This window comes from Puma concolor, chromosome B4 (genome assembly GCF_028749965.1).
Source record: "Puma concolor isolate L17-30 chromosome B4, mPumCon1.1.hap2, whole genome shotgun sequence".
Taxonomy (NCBI): domain Eukaryota; kingdom Metazoa; phylum Chordata; class Mammalia; order Carnivora; family Felidae; genus Puma; species Puma concolor.
In genome coordinates, this window is record NC_141673.1 from 17,357,686 (window position 1) to 17,381,433 (window position 23,748).

The window sequence follows — 23,748 nt, forward strand, 5'->3', positions numbered from 1 at the left end:
TTAGTGAATAAAATAGTGGATTATTTTTTCTTAGAGTTTGTCGCTTTATAACTGACAGCAAGAATTCAGAATTTAAGCCTCGGCCACTCCACTAAAGTTCTAAAGACACTATTTCTTCTCATCTAGGTTGATACTAGATAAATATAATCTACTAGGAAGTTGAAGAATGAGCCATAAATATCTCCACTGGCATTCTTTAACTTAAGCACCTTAAAGCTATGGGAAACTTTGCCCAATTCCTTTTATTTATTTTTAAAATTTTTTACTTGTTTTTACTCATTCATGGGTAAACAACAATATAGAGTAACCAATTTTTATTTGGGGGCATATATGTACATCACTCATTTTAAATCTACCACAAAGTATTTCGATTGTAATCCATTATTCCATGAGTTCTTTATTTTATTTATTTATTTGGAGAGAGAGGGAGAGAGAGAGAATCCCAAGTAGTCTCTGTGTGGTCAGCATGGAGCCTGATGCAGGGCTTCACCTATGAACCGCAAGATTATGACCTGAGCTGAAATCAAGAGTCTGATGCTCAACCAGCTGAGCCACTTGGGTGCCCCTAGGTGATTTCTTTAAAAGAAAAAAGTTTAAGGAGTCTTTAAGAGTGGTAATGGAACTTGTCAGTAAGCAAGCATTAGACTAACTGGTGATCAGTCACTAACTTGATAAAATGAAGGAGAAAATAAAAATAAACACATATTCCTCAGCGCAAAATAGTGATATGTGGTCCACGGCATGTGCCTGTAACAAGGTAATCCCTACTGTTTCCAAATTGCATTCTTAAACAACAACAAAAAAAGATGTTAGGACAAAAAACACCACTCAGACTAGCTTATGCAATGAAGAGTTATTGGCCCGTATAATTGGTAACAACAACGCTGGAATGAGCTTAAAATAAATGAAATAGACATTCTAATTATGTTGTCAGGACCCTTTCATCTCCTGGCTTTGATTCTCTCTGTGGATCCTCTTCTGATGTAGATGGGCTTTCCTTCAAGTGGTACTAATAGTGGTGGTGGCAGAGGGGACTTTTTGAGGTGGAAGATGAAGTGACAGCTTCAGAATTATGTTGTTCCAAAGGGAAGTGAGTAAACTCTCCCAGAGACCTTCCACATTAAGGTAGTCCTATAACTTACTCACTCTTCGTTAAATCAGCTTTCTCTTTTATAGCCTTTATCATAAATTATCTCATTTGTTTGCTCACCTGGTTGCTTTTCCTCCCCACTACAAGGTAAAATCTGTTAGAAGCAAGAATGGTGCCTGTTTTGTTAATTACGTCTCAGCATTCAGTAGGCACTCAGGACATAGTAAGAAAAAAAATACAGTAAAACCTTGGTTTGTGAGCATAATTCGTTCTGGGAACATGCTTGTAATCCAAAGCACTGGTGTATCAAAGCGAATTTCAGAACCATTGGCTCAGTTGTGATCATGTGATGTTTGGTGTCTTGTATTACTTGTATTGCAAGACATCACTCATTTATTAAATTAAAACTTACTAGACATGTTTGCTTGTCTTGTGGAACACTTGCGGAACAAGTTATTCACAATCCAGAGTTTTACTTGCACATGAAATTCCGGGAGAGGAAGTAGGTTCTGCTCAAACCATTTGTCATCATGTAGTCTGGAGGGTAGGATACTGTTGATTGATAGACCTACCAGAACTGCATGGAATAGAGGAAGAATGTGTTTACGCAGGAAATGGAAATTCGTATAAATTTTTATTTTAAAGTGATCTCTACACCCATTGTGGGGCTTGAACTCACGACCCCGAGATCAAGAGTCTCAAGCTCTACTGGCTGAGCGAGCCAGGTGCCCCTGAAATTTGTACAGTGCTTCACAGAAAAAGGTAGCCCTGAGAATGGAGGCTTGGGCTGGATTTCAGCCCTATTCCATGGTCTCTGTCAACAGAGACCCTGATGAGTATCTATCTCTCCATCTCAGTTTCTGAATAGCTTATGCATAAATGAGAGTATTAAGAACAAAAGTATGAGCTAGACATGTCTTTGCATCTGGATCGCTCTTGGCCAACACCGTGTAGACTGTGCTTAGCCATAAAAATATTCTAACAGAGATGTCTTGAGAAATTCCTCTCTTCCCCACCCCTACCCTCTCCTTTATTTTTCTATCTAGGGTTAATTGGTCAAGTTTCCCAAGGACACATTTTGAGTTTTCTGAACTTTAGGGTGACTGGATGGTGGTACAGATGCTACCGTCCTTCTTTCTGGTTTATTTACATTTCTCCACATTTCTGTTTTGATCAACCTGATAATTCTACTTCAAAAGGAAGAAACTCCCTGTATATATCACAGGCCCTTCAGTAGAATAGATTTGTCTTAAAACTCAATCCCTTTGGGGTTTGTTTTATATTTTATTTAGTTGAGGATCTCTTTGAGGCAGTGAAATGCACACTCTTTAAAAAGGGGCAATGGCCCCTGGGTGGCTCAATCAATCAGTCAAGTGTCCCACTCTTGATTTTGGCTCAGGTCCTGGTCTCATGGTTTGTGAGATCCAGCCTTGTATTGGGCTCTGTGCCAATAGCACGAAGCAGCATGGGATTTACTCTCTCTCTCTCTCTCTCTCTCTCTCTCTCTCTCTCTGATTCTACCTCACTTGTGTGTGCTGTCTCTCTCTCTCTCTCAAAATAAATAAATAAATATTTAAAAAAATAAAAAGGGGCAAATAGGTTGAAGGAACAGAAACCTGCTCAATCTTCTCATATAAGGCTGCTGGGAATCTCGTAAGTTCCAGAAGTACAGCTCAGCATCTCGACATGAAGGGTTTTCAGGCTGCTGTTCTGCCTGTCTTTCTCTTTCTGGGACTACTTGTTTTCTCCTCTGCTTTAGTCTCGACATTGGTTTTACTCTGGACACTGATTCTCTTTAAACACTGACTTTTCTCTATATGCAGATCAACCTGCGAGTGGCAAAAAAAAAAAAAAAAAAAAAAAAGCAACTAGTACTTAATCTACTCATTGGATTCTCAGGACAAGTCAACAAGAAGTCCGCACTGTAATCCCTTGGGGAGCTTAAAAAGAAAGATATACAGGCCTCAAATAACAGATATTCCGAGTCAGGAGGTCTGGAGTCCTAGAATCTATTTGAAAACGTTCCCCAGTAGGAATTCCAAGAGCCCCCACAGTCACAATAGGGAAGGAAGAAAAGTGAGTGAATGATGAGTAGATGAGACAGGCTCTCGCATCTGCTTGTCCCCTCCGTAGCTCCTTCTCTTTTTCTGTGTGCCATTTCTTGCTGTTGATTTTCCTATGCCAGGAGAGGAGATAGACATTCTAAGGAATTGAAAACAAATATTGAAAGATGTAATAGTTTTCACTAAAAGCAGCAGTACGGGCAGCAATCATTCTTACTCTCACCTGGTGGGTGGGCAGTGGGTCATCTGTCCCTTATCAAATAAGTGCCGATTTCTTGATCGCGGATGCTCTTGCAAGTATAAGGCAGGCCTGAGTGTTCTGACCTGAGGCCTTTAGACCCATTGCAGTAGATTGCTCTGAAAGCCTCTGCAGCTACGGCAGCAGCGGTTCGCCTAGGCTCTCTGCGTTGGCGGGGGGGGGGGGGGGGGGGGAGCGGGGGGGGGGGCGGGGGCCGGGGGCCGGGGGGTATGAACCTGCAGCTCAGTGCCCGTCACTCTCAAACCAGCTACAGCTGTGTCTGTGTCTCTTCGTTCAGTCTTTAGAGAGAATTTGGTCACTGGCCAGCCTGTGAGGGCTGGCTCTACTCCGGGCAGTCTACAAAGAGCAGACTTTGTGAGAAGAGCATTCAGTTATAAGTGCATTACAAGCTTTCTTTTGGTTGGCTTGCAAAGTAGATCTTTCAGTAAGTATTTGTAAAATAAATGCCCTGAACAGTATTTAGGATATTTACCAAATGTTTTTATGGCAAAATTATCATTGTCTCCTCATATTTAATAAAAATAGCATTTTGATAAAATATATATTATTCAAGTTGTAAATAAAGTTACACGGTTTATTATTTAAAACATGATGCCATATACTTTACCTTTTATTATGTACTGACGTATGTAAAGAGTTGTAATGATTTGATTTTGAGACCTCCCTGTAAGTAATAGAAGCCATCACTTTATTTAATAAATTTGTCCACTGTAGGACTGCAGGGACATTTGATGACTTTACGTAGGTATCAGCTACATTAAGTATGCAAAGATGAGAAACTTTTGACAAAGATTGGGCACAATAGCCCTGTACTGTTTTCTGTGTACAAAGTAGTTGTATGGGTCAAAACGGGTATGTGTTAAGGCCACAAAGTATAGTGTCCCTATACCTTAGGGTTGGTTTAAGAGCGTATGTGTTTTCGGGGCGCCTGGGTGGCTCCGTCGGTTAAGCGTCCGACTTCGGCTCAGGTCATGATCTCACAGTTTGTGAGTTCTAGCCCTGCGTCAGGCTCTGTGCTGACAGCTCGGAGCCTGGAGCCTGCTTCCGATTCTGTGTCTCCCTCTCTCTCTGCCCCTCCCCAACTTGTGCTCTGTCTCTCTATGTCTCTCAAAAAATAAATACATGTAAAAAAAAAAAATTAAAAAAAAAAAGAACATGTGTTTTCTATGAGAATCTTAAGTATGAAGACAGTTAATCTGATTTTTAAAAATGATTTTGTTTTCTTCTTTTCAGATCCAATCCCTCTGTGGACCTTCTAAACATCTTTTACTAGTAGAAACGTTATTTCCTACAAAATGAAGTCAGCGTCTTAATTTAAACCAGCATTTGTGTGGTTCTGACTTTACCTGCTATGGTTTGTGAAGCTTGAGATCTAAGGAGTACAGGGTCTTTTGTGATGACAATATGACTAATAGTAAAGGAAGATCTATTACCAGTAACACGAGTAGTGGTCCAAGTAGTGGAGGAGGTTTTATAGACTGGACTTTAAGCTTAAATACAATTCAATCTGATAAGTTTTTAAACTTATTGTTGAGTATGGTTCCAGTAATTTACCAGAAAAACCAGGAAGATAGGCACAAAAAAACCAATGGCATTTGGCAAGAGGGATTATCAGCTGCAGCCCAGACTTTTAGTAATCGATCTGAGCAGCACATGGAGTATCACAGTTTCTCAGAGCCGCCTTTTCATGCCAACAGTGGGCACGCACCGTCAGGCTGCAGCCCAAAGTATGATGACTATGCCAGCTACAATTACTGTGATGCAAGGGACGCTGCGGAAACAGCTGCCATGTTACAGAATGAAGCTGCATCTAGTGATGGCGACGAAGATGCCACTGTGGAAGTAAACCAGAAGTCACCAAAGGAATCCAGTGGCATCATGGCGCTGCAAATACTTGTGCCATTTTTGCTAGCTGGTTTTGGAACGGTTTCAGCCGGCATGGTTTTGGATATAGTCCAGGTGGGTTTATCATTTTATCTTCACCGTCTTTGTTGCTTTAGGTGCTTTAGGTGGGTTACTCATCTCACACATTTACTTTAGATCTAACTTATCCCTTAGTGAAATGAACCCATGCTGGCTCGGGCAGCGAATCTGCTACTTCTAGGTATGTGTTTGTTTTCCTTTACAAGTTCTGCGAGAATGGTCTCATTCTGATTGTAAAGTAACCCTTCATAAAATATTACAATAATAAAGCAACCCCAAAATGGATAAATCAATTAAATGCAAAACCCAATAAATGTTATATTTAAATGCCTCTTTACTTTTTGAATAAAATCATATACTTGTTAAAATGCATGAAAACCATGCAGGGTATTAAATACAAGATAAAAAGTCTTCCCTGTTCTTCCTCTTCAGACCAAACTCCCTTCCCCTCCAGAGGTTACCGTTGTTCAGAATTGGTTGTGTTTACTTGCATATGTTTTTCTGTTTTCATATATACACAAGCACAGTTTCTTTTTCAGAAATAAAAATGAAGTGCCATATATATCTGCAAATTATTTTCATTGCTTAATAATACATCTTACATATTTTTCCAAACTAGTAACAAAGATATTCTGCATTTTAAAATGAGAACTTGATATTCCATTGTATGTACATACCAAAGTTTATTCACTCTCCCATGCTCGTGCTATAATGAATGCTCTTAGAAATATATTTACACTATTTTCATAGGCTAGATTTTAAAAATGGGATTGCTGGGAATTAGGGTAGGTGTATATGTTTAAAATTTTATTAGACACTGTCCTATTGACTTTCAAAAAGTTTGTGCCAGTTTATAATCCTCTCAATATATAAGTACTTTCATTTTTCTATGTCCTTATCAATCCATGTTGAACATTCTTGATCCTTTTCATTTTTGGCAACTGATAGGAAAATGTTTTCATATTTTAATTAGCAGCCTTTTAAAAAAAGTAACTTCTTTATTATTAATGTTTAGTGTGTTTTCATATGTCTGTTGACCATTCTTAGTTGTTCTATGGATATTTCTTATGTGAATTACTTTTATGTATGTTGTTCATTTTAAAAATGTATACGCTACTTATTGTTTTTAGGAGTTCTTAATGTAGTGTGGTTACAGAATTACCTATTCTATAATTATCTTTCTAAAGTAGTAAGTTGTTAAAATGTGACATTCTGTTACTGTCAGTTTTCATTCATCAGTCAGAGAAAGGGTAACATGCCCTTGTCTTTCATTGCTTGCTCCCTAAAAGAAATCTCAGGTCATTTGTGACACTAAAAAGCTTTCAACAGATAATATTTTTATCTAAATGGAAAACATACATAAATAGGAACATAATTTCCACCATCAGTTGGAGAAAGGATATAAAAAGAACCATGTTAAGATGCTACAGCAAGGGCGCCTGGGTATGCAGGGGCGCCTGGGTGGCTCAGTCGGTTAAGCGCCCGACTTCGGCTCAGGTCATGATCTCGCGGTCTGTGAGTTCGAGCCCCGTGTCGGGCTCTGTGCTGACAGCTCAGAACCTGGAGCCTGTTTCAGATTCTGTGTCTCCCTCTCTCTGACCCTTCCCTGTTCATGCTCTCTCTCTCCCTGTCTCAAAAATAAATAAAAATGTTAAAAAAAATTTTTAAAAAAGTATATTAAATTTTTAAGGAATCTGACAAGAAAAAGAAATAAAAGACATCCAAATTGGTAAGGAAAAAGTAAAACATTCGGTATTTGAAGACGACATGATACCATATATAGAAAACCCTTGAGGGGCGCCTGGGTGGCTCAGTCGGTTGGGCATCCGACTTCGGCTCAGGTCATGATCTCAGGGTCTGTGTGTTTGAGCCCCACGTCAGGCTCTGTGCTGACAGCTCAGAGCCTAGAGCCTGCTTCTGATTCTGTGTCTCCCTCGCTCTCTGCCCCTCCCCCACTCATGCTCTGTCTCTCTCTCTTTCTCTGTCAAAAATAAATAAACATTAAAAACAAAACCATTAAAAAAAAAAGAAAACCCTTGAGACTCCACCAAAACTTCTAGTACTGATAAATGAATTCAGTAAAGTCATAGGATACAACATTCATATACAGAAATCTATTGCATTTCTATACATTCATAATGAAATAGCAGAAAGAGAAATTAAGAAAAACAATCCCATTTACAGTTGTACCAAAAGTAATAAAATACCTATTATTAGACAACCAAGGAAGTGAAAGCCCTGTACTCTGAAAACTATAAGACGCTGATGAAAGAAATTGAAGATGACACAAACAAACGGAAAGATAGTCCATGCTCATGGATTGGAAGAACCAATATTGTTAGTGTCCATACTGCCTAAAGCAACCTACAAATCTTATGCAATCCCTACCAAAATAACAACAGCAGTTTTCAGAGAACTAGAACAAATAGTACTCAAGTTTTTGTGGAAACACAAAGACTCTGAATAGCCAAAACAATCTTGAAAAAGAAGAACAAAGCTGGTAGGTATCACAATCCCAAATTTTAAGATATACTACAAGCTGTTTTGGTTAAAACGGGGCACCTGGCTGGCTCAGTTGGTGGAGCATGCAACTCTTGATCTTGGGGTTGTGAGGTCAAGCCCCACATTGGGCATAGAGTTTACTTAAAAAAAAAAAAAGAAAGAAAAAAAGAAAAAACAGAATGGTACTGGCACAAAAATAGACACATCAGTGGAACAGAGTAGAGAGCCCAGAAACAAACCCATGCTTATATGGTCTATTAATCTATGACAAAGGAGGCAAGCACGCACAATGGGGAAAAGACAGTCTCTTCAACAAATGGTGTTGGGAAAACTGAACGGCTACATGCAAAAGAGTGAAACTGGACCACTTTCTTACACCATACACAAAAATGAACTCAAATGGAATAAAGACCTAAATGTGAGCCCCGAAACCATAAAACTCCTAGAAGAAAGCACAGACAGTAATTTCTTTGACATCAGCCATAGAAACATTTTTCTAGATATGTCTCCTCAAACAAGGGAAATAAAAGCAAAATTTAACTATTGGGACTACACCAAAATAAAGAGCCTTTGCACAGTGAAGGAAACCATCAACAAAACAAAAGGCAACTGAATGGGAGAAGATAGTTGTAAATGATATATCCAATAAGGAGTTAATATCCAAAATATATAACGAACTTCTACAACTCAATACCAAAAAATAGGCAGTGTACCTGAATAGACATTTTTCTGAGGAAGATGTACAGATTGCCAACAGACACATGAAAAAATGTCAACATTAGTAATCATCAAGGAAATGCAAATGAAAACCACAATGAGATATCACCTCAGACCTGTCAGAATGGCTAACATCAAAACACAAGAAATAACAAGTATTGGTGAGCATGTGGAGAAAAAGGAACTCTCATGAACTATTAGTGGGAATGCAAATTGGTGTAGGCATTGTGGGAAACAGTATGGAGGTTCCTTTTTTTTTTTTTTTTTTTTTTATTATTAAATTTTTTTTTTTCAACGTTTATTTATTTTTGGGACAGAGAGAGACAGAGCATGAACGGGGGAGAAGCAGAAAGAGAGGGAGACACAGAATCAGAAACAGGCTCCAGGCTCTGAGCCATCAGCCCAGAGCCCGATGCGGGGCTCGAACTCACGGACGGCGAGATCGTGACCTGGCTGAAGTCGGACGCCCAACCGACTGCGCCACCCAGGCGCCCCTGGAGGTTCCTTTAAAAATTGAAAAGTAGAAACACCATATGATTCAGTAATTCCATTATTGATGATATTTACCAAAAGAAAATTAAAACACTAATTCAGAAAGTTATATGCACCCCCGTGTTTATTGCAGCATTATTTACAATAGCCAAGACATGGAAGCAACCCAAGTGTTCATCAATAGATGAATTGATAAAGAAAAAGTGGTATATATACAATGGAATCTTACTCAGCCATGAAAAAGAATGAGATCTTGCCATTTGGAACAACATGGATGGACCTAGAGGATATGATGCTAAGTGAAATAAGTCAGAGAAAGACAAAAGCAATATGATTTCACTCATACATGGAATTTAAGAAACAAAATGTACAAAGAAAAAAAAAGATAAAAAAACACTCTTGAATATAGAGAACAACTGATGATTACCAGGGGGAAGGTGGGTGAGGGAATGGTTGAAATGGGTGATAGGGATTTTAGAGTACGCTTATCAGGATGAGCACTAAGTAATGTATAGAATTGTGGAATCATATTGTACACCTGAAACTAATATAACATTGTATGTTAATTATATATCAGTAAAAATGTTGGGGGGAAAAACAAAACTTTGCAGGTATAATTAATTTAAAGATATTGAGATGGGGAGATTTTGTGGATTTTCCAGGTAGGTCTTTTTTAAAAAAAAAATTTTTTTTTTATTAGTTTTGTTTACTTTTGAGAGGCAGAGAGAGACAGAGTGTGTGTGGGGGAGGGGCAGAGAGAGATGGAGACATAAAATCTGAAGCAGGCTCCAGGCTCTGAGCTGTCAGCACAGAGCCCGATGCGGGGCTCGAACTCACAAACCATGAGATCATGACCTGAGCCGAAATCAAGAGTTGGACACTTAACCCACTGAACCACCCAGGTGTCCTGATATTCTTTTCTTGGTATACCAATTATTCTGAAGAAATACTCAATATTTAGCTCTAAAATGATAACATCTATACATCTATAAGAATGATGTGTTGGAGTATAGTTTATTGGAATATTTATATAGGTGATATGTACATTCCTGTGGTGTAATGTTCATTTCTTGATACTATTTGAGATAACAGCACATGTATAATTAGTTTGTAATATTAAACTTTAGTGTTAAAAATTATAAAAACAAATGTTTTGAAAGGTTTAATTTAAATATGCTTTTTAAAACTTTTTAATTGTGAAATTTAACATACAGAGTATACAAACCAAAAATGTACAACTCAGTGAATTTTTGTGACACAACCATATAACTATCAGGTCAAGGAACAGAGTCTTATCAGTACTTCATTTGCTTTCTTTGTGCTCCCTTCTGATTGCTGCCCTTTATTCCTCATCACCAAAGGTAATCAGTGCTTCCTTGTCTTTATAAAAGTGCATCATTAAACACCATTGTTCGGTTTTACTTAATTCTTCTAAAACCTTATATAATGAAGTATAGAGTATCTAGTCCTCTGTGTCTGGTTTTTTTGTTCAACATTATGTAAGTTTTATGAAATTGTATTTCATTTATTTTTATTGTCATATCTAATCCAGTTATGAATATATCACAGTTTATTCATTCTGCTATTGATGCTCTTTGGTGTTTCCAGATTCTGGGTGCACATGTGCGTGCATTTCTATTGTGTGTGTGTGTGTGTGTGTGTGTGTGTGTGTGTGTGTGTGTGTATTATATATATATATATGTAGAAATGGAATTTCTGTGTCTTGGGATATCCAGGCATTTAAATTTAGATATGTCAAATGATTGTACCAATTTACAGATTAATTAGCTGTGTATGAGAAGTCTCATTGCTCTGTATTCCTGTTTACACACGGTATCAGCAGTCTTTTTAATTTTAGAAATTCTGGTATTGGAAATCTTGGGGGTTTCCCTCATGACTGATGTTGTTTATTGATCATTTATTTGGACATTAGTGATAAAGGGTTTTTGCCCATTTTATTATTTGTCTTTTTCTTACTGATTTATTAAGAATTATTTGTGTATTCTGGATACAAGCCCTTTAGTTATATGTATTAAAAATATCTTTCCTTCCTCTGCAGCTTACCGTTTTACTTTCTCAATGGTGTGTTTTGATGAGCAGAAATTCTTAATTTTGATATAGTGCCTTTTCCCTTACTTTTCCATGGTTTGTACTTTTCGTTTCTTGCTTGAGAAATCTTTCCATATTCTATGGTAATTAAGGTATTGTCTTTAATTGCCTTCTTAAAGCTTTGCTGTTTTGCCTTTTACATTTAATTTTTTTAATGTTTATTCATTTTTTGGTAGAGAGAGACAGAGCATGAGTGGGGGAGGGGCAGAGAGAGTGGGAGACAGAATCCAAAGCAAGCTCCAGGCTCCCAACTGACAGCACAGAGCCTGCACAGAGCCTGATGTGGGGCTGGAACTCACGGACCGTGAGATCATGACCTGAGCTGAAGTTGGACACTTACCCAACTGAGCCACCCAGGCGCCCATTGCCTTTTACATTTAGATCATTCTCTCCCTGGAATAATTTTTTATAGAGAGTGTGAGGTAGGGATTGTTTTTTGTTTTTTTTTTTTTCCTTTCCACATGGATCTTCCAGTTGTGTCTGCACTGTTACATAACCAAAATCTTTGCTGTCAATGAAGTACCCATTTATGTGCAGATGTGTTTCTGGTCTCTCTATTCTGCTTCTTTAGTGTATTTATGTTGCTTGGCATTAATGTCACACTATCTTGATATCTAGTAGAGAATGTTGTCTCCATATTTTTCCTCAAAGTGCTTTGGTTATTCTTTTCCCTTTGCAATAAATGTACATTTTAGTATAAAAACTTGTCGGTTTCCACACAAAACAAAGGGGTGTTGCAGTCGTGTTTCAGATTGCATTGAATCTACAGATAATTAGGGGGAGAATTGATTCTTGATAATGCTGACTCTTCTGATACAACATGAAATAGCCCTCTCCATTTATTTAGGTCATCTTTAATTTCCCTCTCTGAGGTTTTATAGTTTCTGAGCACAAGTCTTTTATATTTTTTGCTGGACTCATTCCTAATTATTTGATACTTTTTATGCTGTTATAAATGGTATATTTAAAAAAATTCATTTTATGTTTGTGTGTATCTATTGACCCTGTATCTAGCAATTTTGCTAAAATCACTAATATTAATAAATTATCTGGGACACCTGGGTGGCTCAGTCGGTTAAGCATCCACCTTCAGCTCAGATCATGATATCACTGTTTGTGAGTTTGAGCCCCGCATGGGGCTCTGTACTGACAGCTCAGAGCCTGGAAGTTGCTTTGGATTCTGTGTCTCCCTCTCTCTCTCTGCCCCTTCCCCACTCAAGTTCTGTCTCTCTCTGTCTCAAAAATAAACATTAAAAAAATTAAAAAAATAATTTATCTGTAATTCTTTTGGAATTACTTCATCATACCACCATATTATCTGTGAATAAGACAGTATTATTTCTTTCTAAACCTTATGTATTTTATATTTTATTTACTTATTTATTTTTGTGCCATTCTGTACTGACTAGGACCTTCAAAGCACTATAAAATAGAAGTGCTGAAAGCAGGCTTATCTTGTTCCAGATCTCAGAGAGAAAGCTTTCAACAGTTCAGCATGAAGTATGGTGTTTGTTGTTGATTTTTGTAATATTCTTTATCATATTAAGGAAGTTTCTTTTTTAGTTTGCTAAGGCTTGTTTTAAAAATTATGAATGGGTGTTGAGTTTCATCAATATACTTTCTCTGTATTTATTGATAACATATGATTTTTTTCCTGTATTTATTGCTGTGTTGAATCATATTGGTTATTATTATTATTTTAAGTTTATTTATTTATTTTGAGAGAGAGAGAGGGAGAGAGAAAATCCCAAGCAGGCTCACCCTGTCACATGGAGCCCAATGTGGGGCTTGATCTCACAACCGTAAGATCATGACCTGAGCCTAAATCAAGAGTCGGAGGCTTAACTGACTGAGCCACCCAGCCGCCCCTTGAATTATATTGATTAAACCAACCTTACATTTCTGGAATAAGTATAACCTGGTCATGATTTATTGTTCTTTAATTTTGATTAGAATTCTGATTAATTTTGCTAATATTTTGATTGGAATTGGAATTGGGATTTTGCATCTAAATTCATATGTAAGATGAGCCCATAATTGTCCTTCTCATAATGTCATTGGCTGTTTTCATTAAGGCAATACTAGTGTCGTTAATGAATTTGAAAATGTTCTCATTTTTCCTCCTTTGTTAAGGTTTATGTCACTTTGTCATTGTTTCTTTCCTAAGTATTTGGTATAATTCCCTGATGAAGGCATCTGGGCCTCCCATTTTCTGTGTGGGAATGTTTTCATTTACAACTTGAGTTTCTTTAGAAGTCACAGGGCTAATCAAAATTTTCTATTTCATTTTGTGTGTGGTAAGTTTTTGTTTTTTTATTTTTAACCATTACATTCCTAGCAGGTTGAGTAGATTCTCAATAAATACTTGTTGAATAAAAGTTTAACAGTCACCATTTATTGAAGGTTTGCTATAGGCTAGGCACTACCATAAGCCCTTTACATACAGCATCTTATTTTAATCCTTACAACTATAAGGAAAGTGTTATTGTCTCTGTTTTGTAAAATAAAATACTTCGTGATTAAGTGATAGAGCTGAGGGTTGGATCTTGGTCCAGATTCAGTATCTGTCCTCCTAACCACTATACATTATATAAATTTATGCATGTGGAAACTTTTGTAATCCTTTAAGGGCTACATACCTCTGAAGTAATAGAGTTTAGGGACAGTTTTATGCAACTAAAATAGTAAAGTTTGTCTTTGGTGCTGTCTTAGTCTATTTGGAATGCTATAATGAGATGCTACAGACTGGGTGGCTTTAACATGAGACATTTAGTTCTCCAGTTCTGGAGGCTGGGAAGTCCAGAGTCAAGGTCCCAGGCTATTCACTTTCTGGTAAGAGCTCTCTTTCTGGTTTGCAGAGGGTTGCCTTCTCTGTGCCCTCACATGCTGGAGAGAGCAGGCTCCGGTGCCTCTTACTCTTCTTATTAAAGGCACCAGCCCTGCCAGATTAGGGCCCTGCTCTTACGACTTCGGGTAACCTTCGTCACCTCCTCATAAGCCCTATCTCCAAATACAGTCACATTGGGGGTTGGGGTTTCAACATATGATTTATGAGGGCGACGCAACTCAGTCCACAGCAGGAGCTGATGCATGTGCTGCCTCAGCTGGATTATCAAATTCAAGATAAGGAGTTAAAGAGCCATTAGTGTCTTAAGGCAGTATTCTTATATTCTAATATGTGACAGATGGCCAGTTAAGATAGACTGCTTGGCCATTATCTGCCTTCTCTTTAGTAGGACATCTACTCCCTGTTTTATTTAAGACCTGCTCCAGCCCTGCCTCTCTACTTTTTCCTTTTATCCTTTAATTATCAGTCAGCTTGGAGTTGTCAATTGATGTTTGCTGAGAAAATTTGCCAACATCACCTCTTTTGAGTTGAAGCAGTAATTCAAAGATTGAGTTGTATAGATATTTCCTCACTTTACAACTGAAGAATTTGAGTGAGGCTCAGAGAACTCACTCAGCTAGCAATTCCAATTTGGAATTTCTGCCCCAAAGTTTATGCCTTTCTGTAGTAGTGGGAAATACAAATACATAGATTATAGCTATAGTGTATGACGGAATATTTACGTATCTTTAGAGGTAAAGAGAGTGCTGCTATAGGAATTCTACTGAAGTACCAAAAAGACCCGTAGGGATACAGAATGCTTTTTTTACATATTCAAGCTTACGCCAAGGAGTAAGCCTTTGTCTCAGCCTAAACTACCTTTGTGTGCTTGTGATTTACAATATCACTTTATTAATCCTGGGCCCCAAATTAAAGAACATGTAAAATGGGGCGCCTGGGTGGCGCAGTCGGTTAAGCGTCCGACTTCAGCCAGGTCACGATCTCGCGCTCCGTGAGTTCGAGCCCCGCGTCGGGCTCTGGGCTGATGGCTCAGAGCCTGGAGCCTGTTTCCGATTCTGTGTCTCCCTCTCTCTCTGCCCCTCCCCCGTTCATGCTCTGTCTCTCTCTGTCCCAAAAATAAATAAACGTTGAAAAAAAAAAAAAAAAAAAAAAAAAAGAACATGTAAAAGAGCATGGGAAGCACAATTACAGTGCCTGGGAGATCAATGTTCAGTAAATGGTGTAATATTAACAAATAACATTCATTGAATGTTCTTTGTCAGTATATCGTATTAGTTATCTGATGTTCAGGAGGACTCTGAGGTAGGTGATGTTATTTCCATTTTACGTACCAGGCTTAGATATTAAGTTATTTGCCTGGGGTCACACAACTGGTAAGTGGCTGAATTAAACCCAAGTTGGCTGACTGCAAAACTCATGTTTTTAATTATTATACTATCTCCTCACTGATGGGGGACATATCTTAATTTTGGATCACGTCTGTGAGTCAGAACTTTTTTGTTATGAGAAATTGAAACCTATATATCCAGTTAATTTAAGTGATTTAAAAAAAAAAGAATGCATGGTCTTTGGTAACTGGGAACAATACGTATACAGCCTACGTGAGATATAACTAGATTGGGGGCTTAATTTTATGATTACCTTTTCTCTATCTCTCATTTCAATTTCCGGTTTGTTTGTTGCCCACATTCTCTCCTGTTGCATATACCTCCTGATAGTTGTGGGGTCATATACTTTTAGTTTGTTTTACAAAAGGAAAGAATGAGCTGTTGTCTGTCTTCAGTTTGGAAAATTGTAAGGAATAATTGCCCCTGGAACCAGTCAGTGTGACTAGGGAGATAATATGATCAGCCCTGTTTGAGTTACACTTCTGTCTCAGGGGACAGATGGCCACTCAGATTGGCAATTTCACTAAAATCACAAAGAATAGGAATTTAACTGCTTCTTAAGTAGGAGGGAGTGAATGTTGTTTCAAGGAAAATGGAGATGGAAAAGTGTGCAGAAGAGGCAGGAACAAAACCTTGCGTGTAGTGACTCCTCACATATAGGACTTGGCCCCTCCTTGGTCTTTCTGTTTATCTGAGTCAGTGGTTCGCAAAGTGTGCTCCCTGAACCACAGCATCAGCATCATCTGGGAATTTACATACACAAATTCTTAGGCTCTATCCCAGCCCTGAATCAGAAATCTAGGGTGGGACCTACCAAACAGTTTTTGCAAGCATTTCTGGTGATTTTGATGCGGGCTCGAGTTTGAGAACCACAAACCTAAAGTGATGTAAGTTCCCTTACTACTAGTAAATGGAGTTGGGCGGGATAGGTAGGCCACATAGTCTTTGGTCCCACTTAAGTAGTGCCCAGTCCAGAAGACCAGACTAATGCCTTACATAGAGTAGACGTTCATTAATTCCTTGTGGAATGAATGAATGCATGAATGAAATAAAGCAAACTCTACTTTGTCACACAGATTCCTGAATTTTGATAATCAAATTTAGAGTTTTAAATTATAGGATTCAGAACTGGAAATATCCCTAGATATTAGAAAGCACCCAGTCTAAGCTTTTCTTCCCTTGCTAAAAATAAGCAAATAGTTTTAAGTGATTTGCCCAAGAATATACAGGTAGTAGACAGCAGAGCCCTGTCTTGTGGATGAATCCTGTTCTCTGTATAACATGCTATATGTGTATCTTGGATTGTCCGTAGACTTAATCTCTGGATTATGTAAAGATTCTATAAAATGAGGTTAATGTTAGCTACCCGTCCATCTAAAAGAAATTTAAGCAAACTGAGCTAATACCTTTGTAACTACTAGTAATTCCTAGGTACATTTATACTTCTCATTAGAATATTATTGAAAGCTAATATCTGCCAAACCCGGAGATCCTATTATGTTTTATGAAGACAGTATTCTTGCAATGCTGAAAGTATTCTTTTGAAATAGAGGGTAATATAGCTCTCAAGTATTCCTTAATTTATTAGTACACTGCCAATACAGTGTGTGTGTTTTGGAATTCAGAGAGAATGATGCAATACCTAAGTTGTGTTTCTAACTTGGGACTCTGAGTTAGGGTTATTTTCCTGATATGGAAAGTAGAGTGGTCAGAGAGAAAAGGGATGCCTTGGTGAAGTTTTGTGGACACAATACCAGTGTTTTAAATGGGCAAAGAGAAGGTAAGGGGGCAGGATCAAGTCAGGATCACAAAGCTAAGAAGGCATCACCATGTTTGTCTCTCCTTATAAAGCATAGCTATAGTTTTAGAGTTTGTACTAAAGATAAAATACCTCTTTTAACATAGCTGTGATCCCAGAAAGGCACTAGCACTCTCTGCTGTAATGGTTCTGGTTGTTATTTAAAAAATAATACATGGCCTTTCACTTCCGGGAAGCTATAGTAAATGTACTTTTACCTATCCTGCCCATTAAGTCCGATAAAACAACACACACACACACACACACACACACACACACACACACACACACACACACATCCTGGAAACTTGATATAAAACAAACCTAAGAAGATTCTGTAAAAGATGGAAAGAAGAGAGCAGCCTGGCTAGTCCCCTTTAGCTTCATATATCCCAGATTTGTAGCTAAAGAGGCCAACAACCTGGGAATGCCAACAGATGCAGACACCAAGAAAGGCCTGCTCTCTAAAGGACTAGGAAACAGGCAGCCTAGCAAGATTGAAACCTGGTAGGTAAGAATTGTCCTGCTCTAGCCAACCATGACAGAAAGAACTGTGGTCTCACCTATACACCCAGGGCAGCAAAGGTTCAGTTCAGGGCTTAGACTTCAACCTCAAGAGGCTTTAATGAACAACATGGATGTATATGGAGGGTGTTATGCTAAGTAAAATATGCCAGATAGAGAAAGATGGATATGCATGGTATCACTTATATGTGGAGTAAAAAAAAAAAAAAAAAGTCAAACTCAGAAACAGAATAATCCTTGCTGGGGGATGGAGGAAATGGAGAGAGATTGGTTAAAAGGTACAAACTTTCACTTATAAGATGAATAAGTTCTGAGGATTTCATGTATAGCATGGTGACTATCGTTGATAATACTGTACTGTATAATAATTTCTAAATAAGAGAGTAGGTCTTAAGCATTTTCACCAAAGAAAAGGTAACAGTTTGGGTTGGTGGATGTGTGAATTAACTCGATGGAGGGACTTTTCACAGAGCGTATGTGTATCAATTCATCGTGTTGTACATTTTAAATATATTACAGTTTTTTTCAGTTATACCTCAATCAGCCTGGGCGGGGAAGAGGCGGCAGTGAGATACCCCAACATTTCAGCCAGGGTGATATCAGAGAAGGGCACGTAGAGTGCCAGGACTTTCATTTAGGTAGCTAGTAATGACAGCCCGTGATAGAACTGAAAGGAGAAATAGAAAAATCCACAGAGTCTTCCACACCCTTCTCTCAATAATTGATAGAACAACTTGGTAGAAAATCAGCAAGGATATAGAAGGACTCAGCAACGCCACCAGCCAGTGAGATCTAATTGACATTTGCAGACTAGTCCACCTGAAAACAGCAACACACATTCTGTTCAAACTGTTACAGATCGTATACCAAGAGAGACCATATCCCGGGCCATAAACCAAACCTCAACGAGTTTAAAATATTGAAGTCATTCAGACTGTGTTCTCTGATTACAATGTAATCAAACTAGAAATCAGTAACAGAAAGAAAAAAGAAAAAATTCCAAATACTTGGAAACTAAAGAGCATACGTTTAGATAATCCATGTTAATACTTGGAAACTAAACAGCATACGTTTAGATAATCCATGGTCAAAGGGGAAGTCTCAAAAAAAAAATCAAAAACAAAACATTGAACTGAGTGGAAATGAAAATGTAACATCAAAATTTGTGAGTCACAGGTAAAGCAATACAGAGATGGACATTTATAGAACTAAATGCATACATTAGGATAAGGAAGAAATCTTAATAATTGAAGCGCTCATCTCAAACGTAGAAAAAGATGAACAAAATAAACCCAAATCAAGCAGAAGGAAGATAATAAAGATAAAAGCAAAAATCAATGAAATTGAAAGCAGGAAAGCAATAGAGAAAAATCTTTGAAACAATGGTTTCAAACGAATGGTTCTTTGAAAAGATCACTAAAACTGACGATCTGTGGCAAGACTGACAAAAAAAAAAAAAAAAAGACAAATTACCACTATCAGGATGAAATGGGAGATATCACTATAGATCCTGTAGATGTCAGAAGGATAATGAGGGAATACCACAAACAGCTCTGCACTCGTATGTTTTACAACTTATGCAAAGTGGACTGCTTCCTTGAAAAACAACTACCACAATGAACTCAAAATGAAATAGATAATTTGAACAGCTCTGGTCATGGTTCAGGTCATGATATCACGGTCTGTGAGTTCGAGCCCCGCATCTGTGCTCTGTGCTGTCAGTTCAGAGCCTGGCGCCTGGTTCGGATTCTGTGTCTCCCTCTCTCACTGCCCCTCCCCTGCTCATGCTCTGTCTCTCTCTGGTTCAAAAATAAGTAAAAACATTTAAAAAAATTTTAAATATCTTAAGCAGAATTGACACTAATCCTTCAGGATCTAGGGCTAGGTAAAGATTTCTTAGACTCAATACCCAAAGCAGGATCCAAAAAAGGAAAAATGGATAAAATTTTGCTCTGTGACTGACATTTTTTATACATATATTAGAGAGAGAGGGAGGGAGGGAGGGAGGGAGAGCAGAACGGGCAGAGAGAATGGGAGAGAGAGGATCCCAAGCATAGCACAGAGTCTGATGCAGGGCTCAACCTCATGAACCATGAGATTTTGACCGTAGCCAAAATCAAGAGTCAGGTGCTTAACTAACTGAGCCACCTGGGCGCCCCTAAATGACCTTGTTAAAAGGATCAAAAGCAGCTTTGCAGAGTGGAAGAAAATATTTGCAAATACATATCTGACAAAATACGACTATATAAAGAACTCTCAAAGCTAAACAGTTAAAAAAAGGTAGAAAACTGGCAAAAGACAGAGACGTTTCACCAAAGAGTGTGTACAGATGGCAAATAAACATGAAATGTTTGACGTCTTTAGCCATTAGGGAAATGCAAGTGAGGATCTCTATGAGATATCACTACACACCTGTCAGAGTGGCTATAATAAAAATAGCAAAAATATGAAGTGCTGTTGAGCATGTAGAGAAATGGTATCACTCATGCATTGCTGATGGGAATTTAAAATAGAGCAGCTACTCTGGAAAACACCTTGACAGTTTCTTAAAAAAACACACACACCCGCACCCACACACTAACTAAAACTAAATGCTAACCATCATATAACCTAGCAATTGCATTCCTGAACATTTATCTCAGAGAATGAAGACTTCTATTCACACAATTCCTGTACATGACTGTTTGTAGCTGTCTTATTCATAACAGCCAAGAAGTGGATACAGCCCCAACAGTTGAATGGTTAAATAAACTTGGGTAAATCCATGTGATGAAATACTACTCCTCAACAAAAAGGAACAAAGTATTGCGTGCAACATGCAACATCCTAGATGAATCTTCGGAGCATTATGCTGAGTGAAAAAAGCCAACCCCAAAAGGTTATACTTACTTCATTTGTGTAACATTCTAGAATTGACCAAATTATGGAATGAAGAAGGATTAGTGGTTGCCAGGGATTAAGAAGGTGTTGGGAGTGGGGAGAAATGGATGTGGCTATAAACGGGCAGCAGGAGGGATCCTTGTGGTGGTATCTTGACCGTATCAGTGCTAATATCCTGGTTGTGATATGGTTCACTATTGTTTTGCAAAATGTTACCATTGGGGGAAACTGGGTAATGGGTACATGGGATCTCTCTGAATTTTTTTTTATAACTGCATGTGAATATATAATTATTTCAAAATGAAAAGCTTAATGAAATTGTATATTTGATAAAGCATATTTAAACTGCATGAAAGAATATATAATGGAGAAAGTAGTCTCTCTCTGCCTGTATGTGCCTTTCTCCTATTCCCTTCCTTAGCACCATTACTTTTCTGTGCCTCCTTCAATAGACATCAAGTGTGGTGTGTGTGTTTGTGTGTGTGTGTGTGTGTGTGCGTGTGTGTGTGTGTGTATTTGCCAGAGACACAAACAATGCTTCTGTTCACCTTGCTTTTCTTAGTTTATCCTTATATAGGTTCACAAAGATTTACCAAATTCTTCTCCAGCTATGTCATGCTCTATTGCAAGGATGTATCATTTTATATTATTTTTCTACTGAGTTACCTAAGGAGGGGGATTTCAGTTGCCTCAAATCTTTTGTTATTATGAACAATGATGCAGTAAATTCATCATGTGTATGTATTTAAACTCATGTTCACGTTTATTTGTAGGATAAATTCCTTGAGGTAGAGGTTTGAGTTGAAAATTATGTTCATTTTATATTTATATATTTATATTTAAGTTGCCCAATTCCCCCAAAGAAGTTAAACCTTAACATTCTCCCCAGTAGTGTCATAGAGTGCCTATTTCCTTATGCTCTTCCCAATGGAATGTTATCCAAGTTTTCGATCTTTACCAATCTCACAGATGAAAATTTATCACCTTTTATTTCGCATTTATCTGATTATGTATGAGATTGGTCATTTTGTCATATGTCTGAAAGTGAATGGGTTTAAATTTTTTTTATGTTTTGGTTTCTTTTTTGAGGGGGGGAGCGGCAGAGATAGAGGGGGACAGAGGATCTGAAGCAGGCTCTACACTGATAGCAGTGAGCCCGATGTGGGGCTTGAACTCACTAACCATGAGATCATGACCCGAACTGAAGTTGGACACTCAACTGACTGAGCCACCTAGTTGCCCCTGAATAGGTTTAGTTTTAACTAAATCAAAATAAGAACCAAACTTCTCCAGATTTGGAGTATGTATGTTTCTTAAAATTGCATCAACTTCTTTTACCAATTAGACTTTTTAAAACTTTTGCTGTTTATTTGGTTTATTTATGTATTTTAATGTTTATTTATGGGGGGGAGGGGCAGAGAGAGAGGGAGACAGAGAATCCAAAGCAGGCTCTGCACTGACAGCAGAGAGCCTGATGCAGGGCTCAAACTCAGGAATGGTGAGGTCATAACCTGAGCTGAAGTCAGACACTTAACTGACTGAACCACCCAGGAACCGCTAAAATTTTGCTGTTTATATTAAAGTTAGGACTCTGTGGATCGTTCCTCAACTTATTTAATTATTATTATTTTTTAAGTTTCAATTTTGTTTTTCCTCTTGGCCATTAAAAGATTTTTAGGTTTTGAGTCTAATGCATATGTACGAGCACTCTGACATTACATTTGATTGTGTGAGTACTTCGCTGAGGTTCTGGATGTTGACAGAAGTCCAAAATTAGGTAAGATTAGACATTGATTTCCTTTAGGGCAAGTTCTTGTGGAGAAGTTTAGGGATTCGTAAATATATATAGCCTCAGAGGTCATGTCTTTATTATGGCAAAAATTTTTAAGTATATGAATTTTTTTTTCCGCATTACCTCCTGCCAGGAAATTAACTGGTAATATATCTTGGTGTTATATAGCTAATAAACTTTCAATATTGCTACCCATTACTATGTACAGGTACAGTCCTAAACACAACCATATGAGGTAGGTTCAATTATGTCCCTATTTTATTTTATTTATTTATTTAAAAAAAAATTTTATTTTTCAACGTTTTTATTTATTTTTGGGACAGAGAGAGACAGAGCATGAACGGGGGAGGGGCAGAGAGAGAGGGAGACACAGAATCGGAAACAGGCTCCAGGCTCCGAGCCATCAGCCCAGAGCCTGACGCGGGGCTCGAACTCACGGACCGCGAGATCGTGACCTGGCTGAAGTCGGACGCTTAACCGACTGCGCCACCCAGGCGCCCCCCTATTTTATTTTTTTAAATGCTTATTTAGTTTTGAGAGAGAGACAGACAGACAGACAGACAGACTGTGAGCTGGGGAGGAGCAGAGAGAGAGGGAGGCACAGAATCCGAAGCAGGCTCCAGGCTCCGAGCTATCAGCACAGAGCCCGACGTGGGTCTTGAACTCACGAACCATGAGATCATGACCTGAGCTGAAGTCAGATGCTTAACCGACTGAGCCACCCAGGTGCCCCTCAATAATATCCCTATTTTAGATGAAGAAAGTAAAGCATAATTTTGCCCAAGTTACATAGTACAAGTCGTAGACTCAGAATTTCAACCCAGGTATCTGAAGCCTTCCCTTTGACTAAAGTTCTGCACAACTTCTCACTAACCTCATCATATATCCTAAGTGCTGTCTCTGGACACTCCAGGGTTGCTGTGGGATTTTTAAAAAAATTTAAAGGAAACACAGTGACATCTCTTGGACACTTTACAGACTCAAGGTGGTTTAATACTTCAACATTACATCACACAACATTTCTCTTGATGACTAGATTTTCAGTGGTGCTGTGAAAAAAAGCAAGTGTCACACAAAAACCAATACAGAACAAGAAATGAAGGTGGTAGTTTCCAATTCCAAGTTTGAGAAGTCATGCAGTGACCCACAGGTACACACACCCAATTAATAAGTAATTATGATGGTATAACATAAAATATTATTTTTTCAATATAATTGTATTATTTCTACAAATGGCTAGTAAATTGTTAGGAGGTAAATATTCACTAAGTTTTTTGGACCAACTACTTCATAAATAGGACTGTTGGTATTTCTTTTGGCCTAGGGGTACCATGAAAACTGAGAAAGTTTGGGAACTTCTAG

At 38.1% G+C, this 23,748-nt stretch overlaps 1 protein-coding gene across 7 annotated transcripts in view; it reads left to right on the plus strand.

Moving 5' to 3' along the window:
- Positions 1 to 23,748, plus strand: part of SLC41A2 (solute carrier family 41 member 2) — a 126,814-nt gene that overhangs the window by 21,178 nt on the left and 81,888 nt on the right. For all 7 annotated transcript variants that reach the window (XM_086712483.1, XM_086712484.1, XM_086712480.1 and 4 more), the window contains one exon: positions 4,646 to 5,371. In XM_086712483.1, coding sequence (XP_086568609.1) covers positions 4,817 to 5,371 — 555 coding nt within the window. In that variant the 5' untranslated portion in view covers positions 4,646 to 4,816. The remainder of the gene's footprint in view (positions 1 to 4,645; positions 5,372 to 23,748) is intronic.